General features: G+C 43.8%; 1 protein-coding gene across 7 annotated transcripts in view; it reads left to right on the forward strand.

Moving 5' to 3' along the window:
* The window catches only part of LOC125026556 (transcription factor Sox-2-like), a 34,218-nt gene that overhangs the window by 20,979 nt on the left and 5,739 nt on the right, over positions 1-7,500 (forward strand). For 6 of the 7 annotated variants that reach the window (XM_047615064.1, XM_047615061.1, XM_047615067.1 and 3 more), the window contains exon 2: positions 2,906-3,075. In XM_047615064.1, the coding sequence (XP_047471020.1) occupies positions 2,906-3,075 (170 nt within the window). The remainder of the gene's footprint in view (positions 1-2,905; positions 3,076-7,500) is intronic. The other variant, XM_047615063.1, reaches the window with a different exon arrangement.

Genomic DNA, 7,500 nt, shown 5'->3' on the forward strand with positions numbered 1-7,500 from the left:
TCTGTTTGTGTTAATGACGTTTTGTCTTTTGAGATATGGATCAGTGTAATTCATTACGCTGGGAGAATGGAGGAGATGGAGATTAAATGATAAGTTGGTGATGGCGTTGCTGATAAGAGGGAGGGAGGGAGAAAGAGAGAGAGAGAGAGAGAGAGAGAGAGAGAGAGAGAGAGAGAGAGAGAGAGAGAGAGAGAGAGAGAGAGAGAGAGAGAGAGAGAGAGAGAAATCCCGACCAAAGAAGGAAGAAAGATGACGAAAGGACGATAACAAGAGAGAAAGAGAGGAAGAGGAAACGGAGAGAGAAACATTTGATTTAGATTGGCCAAAATTACCGACCCCCCCCCCCCATCCCAACGCCCATGTCGCCTGAGTTAATTACCTCCTTCTCCTCCTCCTCCTTCCCTTCCCTTCAGCCCACGCCCACCCACGCCCACGGACACTGAGGTGTGGAAAAAGGGCGGGGAGAGGAAGCACAAGGGGCGTGGAGAGAGAGAGAGAGAGAGAGAGAGAGAGAGAGAGAGAGAGAGAGAGAGAGAGAGAGAGAGAGAGAGAGAGAGAGAGAGAAAGACAAACAGACAGAGAGAAAGACAGAAATCGAATATAAGAGAGAGAAAGGTAAATGAAAATGAGGAGGAAAGAGGGAGGGAGGGAAAGGGGGATGTCACGAGAACGTAAGGGAATAAGTTAATATGTAATAACGAAAGAGACAGACAAACGGGCAGAGAGGAAGGAAGGTGGGTGGGTGTGGTAGATAGGGAAGGGAAAGGGGGGGGGGAGGGAAGTACAGTATATGCTTCATCATCATCATTATATCGTTGTATTTAGTGGCAAAACTCTTTGTTCCTTCTAATGTCATGAGATTGCAAATTTAGTCTCTGGAGATATATTTTTTTTTAATTCAAAATTTGAAACTTGGCAACGAAAGAAAACAAAAAAATAAGAAAGAAAGAAAGGGAGAAGGCGAAGAGAGACTGAAGTAAAAAAAAATTATATAGAAAATAGATGTTTAAAAATCGAAAATTTGACCTTTTAACACTTTGCGTTAATTCTTTTCTATCGATTATATCTTTTTTTCAATTCTCTTCTTTTATCAACTTTTAACTATGCACTTTTCCTTCCTATTGAAGACATAATGAAGCCGGAGGCGAACCAATAAATATAGATTTTTGAATTCTAAAATAATAATGATACAAAAAAAAAGTTCCCGAAAAATAATCTATATACGATAAATTCCACAAAAATCAAATGAAACGGAAACTAGAAAGCGAATTACATAATCGATTTTAAAATGAATAAATAATTAAGTAAATAGATAAATAAATAAATAAATAAAAATTTAATTTGGAAAACTGAAAGGCCAAAAGTGAAATCTCATGCCCCCCCCCCCCCCCCCCCCCACGCCCACACACCTATCGTCACTTCCGGCAAACAAGAAAAAAAGGTCCCCGGTCTTTATCGCTATTAACATAATTGCTGAATTAATTTTCCCACCTTTTTTATTCACTTATTTATCATCTTTAATTATGATTATTATGATTATTTTCTTCAATTAAAGGCTTACGATGTATGGGTATATTTGATGTTATTAATTATTCCGGATGATAAAGTAAGATTTTTTATAATCATTATTGTGATTATTGTATATAGACTGATAGATAGAAGGATAGAGATTAGAAGAAGAGAGTGAGAGCGAAGGGAAAGGAAGAAAGAGAGAAAGAGAAAATTTAGAGTAGATGGGTACACAGATAAAGAGGAAAAGGAGGGGTGGAGGAAGGGGAGGGGTGGGGAGAGGTGGAGGAAAGGGAGGGGTGGGGAGAGGTGGAGGAAAGGGAGGGGTGGGGAGAGGTGGAGGAAAGGGGGGTGGGGAGAGGAAAGGGGGAAGGAAAGGGGGTTGGGTGGATGGGGGGGGGGACGAAAGTTGAACCCTATTGGGACCCTCAAAAAACGCGCAACACCCAGGCATACTCGAAAGTCATTTGTCACTGTCAACGCGCCCATCCGTCTGAGCGCGCGCAGGCGACCGCCACGCTACCGTCCGTCTGCGTTGGCGGTCGCGATTCAAGCATAAATAAATGAATAAATAATTTTAACAATGATAAAGTATCGGAATAAATCAGTCGATTGAAAGAAAATAAGGAAAAGAGAGAAAAATACTTTCTGGATCGTTATTATGTTTTTTTTATTGTGATTTTCCTTTGGATCTATTTCTTTGTTTCTTTTCTCAATTCGTCATCTCCTTTTATTATATTATTATCATTATTATATTTTTCACAACTGTTGTTACCAGCGATATTTTTTTACATCTATGATTAATGACGTTCTTGTTATTATTATTATTATTATTATTATTATTATTATTATTATTATTAACACTTATCAGCGCTCATTATTTCCAACTCTTACTTTGTCTGCTTCTTTCTGCCTGTCAGTTCTTACTCTAAAAAAACGAAAATTATGAAAACATCTGTAACCATGGAAATTCATGCACACCTGCCAATATATATATATATATATATATATATATATTGTAGGTAAACGTGCATATTTTAACTTGAAGTATCAGAGAGATAGAGAGAGGAACCCATTAAATCTATGCCCAGTCCTTATCCTCTCCCTCCCTCCCCTTCCCCTTATCCACTCCCTCTTCCTCCCCTCCTCCCTCTCCCTCTCTCTCTCGATCCCCCCCCCCCTCCCCTCCCCTCCATATATTACAAGCACAATATACTTAAACCATCCCCAGCACTCCAACCTCCCCCCACCTCCCTCCCACAAACAAACTAACAAACAAACCCCTCTCCCTCCCTCCCCCCCAAAAATAAATAAAAATAAAAATAAAACTAAAAAGCAAGCAAAACCAGCAAAATCTAACCAAAGCCCCTCTTTTCTCTCTCTCTCCCACGCGCAGACCTCGGCGGAAGACAAAGACCTTAATGAAGAAGGACAAGTACCCCCTCGCTTCCGGCCTCCTCCCGACGGACCCCACCCGGCCTCCCGTGCAACAGGTGACCCGTGACATGTACAACATGACCAACGGGTACATGCCCAACGGGGATTACGGGGACTATGGTGAGTGGCGTAAGTTCGACCCCGCGATTTTTTTGGGTATCGGTGATTGTGGTTTAGTTTTTTTTCATTAGTTTTTTTTTTCTTTTTTTAGTTTTGCTTGCTTTTTTTAGTGGTTTTTGGGTAGTGTTTGTGTTTGTTTAAGTGCTATTGTTATTGTTACGGTTGTTGGTGTTATTATTTTTCTATTGTTATTGATATTATTATTATTGTTCTTATTAATAATAATAATAATGATTATAATATTGTTATTATCAATATTATCATTATTATCAATATTCTATTGTTATCATCAATATTTTCATACTACTAGTATTATTGTTATTATTATTACAATTATATAACTTTTCTTGGACATCAATTCTGGTCGTGGTATTGATTTTTTTTTTCTATATCATTTCTTTTCCTATCTGTATGTAAATGTGTTTTATATGTATTGCGTGATTGTACATTTCCCTTCGCTTTCAAGTATTAACACGAACACCTAAACTACCTTCCACATCTGTAAACAAAAACAAGGGAACATAACTGACCCATATACAGGCATAACATCGAGGCTACACCCCTACTGGTAACCCCCCCCCCCTTCCCCATGCCCCTTCCTTTACCCTTTCCCCTTCTCTTTTCCTTTCCCCTTCTCTTCCCCCCTTTCTTCTTATACCCCTCACCCCTTCTCTTAACTCCCCGCCCCCCCCTTCCCCTAACTACCCACTCGCTCCTCCTCCTCCTCCTCCTCCTCCTCCTCCTCTTCCTCTACTGCCTCCTCCTCCCTCGTCCCTCGCCTCTTCCCTCGTCGTCCTCCTCCTCCTTTTGTCCCCCTCTTCCTCCCTTCGTCCCCTTTCTCCTCTTCCTAGTCCCCTTCCTCTTTCCAGCCCCACCCAACACCCCTCCCCCCTCCCCCTCTCGGAGCAGTAGCCCATAAGCTGTGCTAATTAACCGGTGAAGCATAAGAGGGAGAGATAGAGAAAGAGACGGATAAGGAGAACGGATGAAAAGAAGGCAGCAGATACCGAGAAAGAGGAGGGAGGAGAAAGGGGACTGTAATTAGGAAGATGAAGACGAAGAAAGGAATACAGGAGAGGGGGCAAAAATCAGTAAATAAAGGAGAGAGAGAGAGATAGATAGATAGAGAGAGAGAGAGAGAGAGAGAGAGAGAGAGAGAGAGAGAGAGAGAGAGAGAGAGAGAGAGAGAGAGAGAGAGAGCGAGCAGACAGGAAGAACCGACAGAGACAGAATAAAACATATCAATTCGACACAGACGAAAAGCTGTATGGATGACATTGCACTTGCTTCACCTATTTTTACCCAACCCACATATGGAAAGGTAATCACAAGGTAAACCAACATGAAGGGAATGGAAGAAGGAGTTAGGAATATAGAAGGGAGGGAGGAAGGGAAGGAAGAAAAGAGGGAGGGAAGGAGGGTAGAGGAGAGTGTATATAGGATAGAGGGAGGGAGGGAAGGAGGGTGGAGGAGAGCACAGAGAGGAGGGAGGAAGGGAAGGGAGGGAGGAAGGGAGGGGAGGGGTGGGGAAGCCCCCAGAACACCACCCTTACGTCACTAATCTGTGACATCCTGTGTATCAGATTCCCCGACTCACCTTCCAACAGAGCTTGTGAGAGAAGCCGCTTTGTTACAGATTTTGGGGCCAGATTTTTGCGTTAATACACCTGGCCGCCGATTCTGGGGAGGGGGGAAGCGTCCAATGGTAAGGGGGTGGGGGGTGGCAAATTTTGAATCGACATTTACTCATTTACACTTATATGCATCTACACGCACACTCGGACACACGCACATATTCCCCCAAAAATACACACGAATAACACACACAAGGCGCATACACCCAGGGCAAACACGCACACATTCCCTCCTTCCCTCCCTCCTCCTTCCCTCCTCCCCCATCCTACCCCCCCCCCCTCCATCCTATCACTTACCTGCTTGTAAGTACAACCCCGTCTAGGTGTTTAGCCCCACCTAATTAATCTACCAGCGACCCAGGCGGCACCTCCTATCTACCTATCTACTGAACCTTTTCCTGTCAAATCTACGCTACCTGGATGCTGTAATGCTGCCTTAACCCCCCTTCTCCCCCTCCTCCTCCCTCCGACCCCCTCCTCCTCCCTCCTCCTCCCTCCTCCCTCCTCCTCCTTCTAGCGTTTCGTCTTACTCTTCTTCCTCTTCTTTCTTTTTTTTCTTCTTCTTTCTTCTTTCTTCTTCCCACGTCTTCTTCTTGTTTCCTCGTCTTCTTCTTCTTCTTCTTCCTCTTCCTCTTCTTTTCCTTTAGCTACTGCTGCTACTACTATTACTGCTATTACTACTAGTCCTTCTCCTCTTTTGCTCTTCCATTTTCCCCTCCTCCCCCCTCCACACCCTTCTTCTACTCTTCCATCGGATATCCTCCTCCTCCTTCTTATCCTCCTCCTCTTCCTCCTATTTATCTTCCTCCTCTTCCTCCTCCTTATCCTCCTCCTTCTTATCCTCATCCTTCTTATCCTCCTCCTCCTTATCCTCCTCCTCCTCCTCCTCCTCCTCCTTATCCTCCTTCTCCTCCTCCTCCTCCTTCTTATCCTCCTCCTCCTCCTCCTCGCGATCGTATTTTTCAGATGAAATGATACAGTTTAAACTCCGACCATGGGGGTGGGGGGTAGGGGATTAGAGGAAGGGGGGGGGGAGTAAGGAGGTGGGTTTGAGGAATGGGCAAGCAGGGGGGAGGGGAGAGGGGGAGAGGGGGGAGAGGGGAGAGGGGGGAGAGGGACCTTCTCCTGGGCTTTACATGTCTACCTGCGATGTCTTCTTACCTGAGGCGATCTTCCTCTCTTTCTTTCTTTCTTTCTTTCTTTTTTCTTTGTATTACACTCTTTCTACTGCTCTCTCTCTCTCTCTGGGTATCTATTTGTCTATCTATCTTTTTCTATCTGTCTATTTATCTCTATCTATCTGTCTATTCATCAAGCTATATATTTGTATCTCTCTCTCTCTCTCTCTCTCTCTCTCTCTCTCTCTCTCTCTCTCTCTCTCTCTCTCTCTCTCTCTCTCTCTCTCTCTCTCTCTCTATCTCTCTCTCTCTTTCTTTCTCTCTCTCTCTCTCTCTCCTCTCTCTCGTTCCCTCCCTATCCCCTTGTTTACACAGACACGCGCAAGTGTATGCACGCGTGTCCCCGTGTCCATATTAGTAAACACACCGTCATCTAGAGTGCCCTAAAAAAATCAAATTCGAATTTCCATCGATGTAAAAATGATGGAAACTATCAAATAAGGCTAATTTATGCGCAGAACATTTGTCAGGTCGCGGACGTGCGTGTGTGTGTGTGTGTGTCAATTCGAAATAGGTGCTAAAAATAGATCGAGGTTGTGCCATATTTTTTGGGGGGGAGGGGAATGAGAGAGGGAAGGGGAAGGGGAAGGAGGGAATGAGAGGGGGAGAGAGAAGGGTGGAATGAAGGGGGGAAAAGGAAGGGGAAGGGGAAGGGAAGAATGAGATAGGGAAGAGGGAGTGAAGTTGGAGAGGAGGAGTGAGGGAGGGTTAGCATGGTGGAGGAAGGGAGTGAGGAAGAATAAAAGAGAAAATAAAGAGGAAAGAAAAGGAATAAAAATGAAAGAGGAACAAACTAAAAGGGAGAATTCGAAATAGCGAGGGTGGGGGAAGGGAGTCGGGGAGGAAGAGGGGGATAGAGGGATAGAGAGGGAGCAGATGGAGGGGGAGGGGAGGTGGGGGGAGGGGAGGGACGAGCTGTTACGAGGCTGATCACGACGTCTCATAAATTATCCGACGAAGTCATTAGGGGCGGCTGGCGTTCGGGCCATGAGAGTCATTGCGATGTCAGTGGTCGACGCTCACTTCGGCGCCTGGTCCCGACTGACGGCTCGCTTTCCAGGTCACTTCGATAAATGTATTCAAGTTGCGTGCATGTCTGTATCTGTCTACACATCTCTCTGTATCTGTCTACCCATCTCTCTGTATCTGTATCTATCTATCTTTGTATCTGTCATTCTACAACTATCTATCTCTTTATTTGTATCTGTCTATCTATTTATCTATCTATCTCTTTATGTGTATCTGTCTATCTATCTATCTATTTATCTATCTATCTATCTACCTACTTACCTACTTATCTACCTACCTATGCATCCATTTATCCATTTATTCATCTATCTACCTATAATCCTGAGGCCTAATTTCCGCATCATTTGATCATTAGCATTGCCATTCTTGACGTAAACTCAACTAGCAGCAGCAACACTAGCAACATTTCAACTCGCAAGTACCGCTAGAAAAGTGAATAAAGATTAGCCACACGTAAATGAGTTACACATAACGTGGTTGGAACACGTGACTAGTATATATTTAATTTTAGGTGTGCTCTATGTGTGTGTGTGTTTGCTTGAATTAATTTCAGTGTTGCATTTGGGCTTAATTTTGTATTTTTTTGGTCTCTT

This window comes from Penaeus chinensis, chromosome 6, assembly GCF_019202785.1.
Source record: "Penaeus chinensis breed Huanghai No. 1 chromosome 6, ASM1920278v2, whole genome shotgun sequence".
In the NCBI taxonomy this organism is placed as follows: Eukaryota; Metazoa; Arthropoda; class Malacostraca; order Decapoda; family Penaeidae; genus Penaeus; species Penaeus chinensis.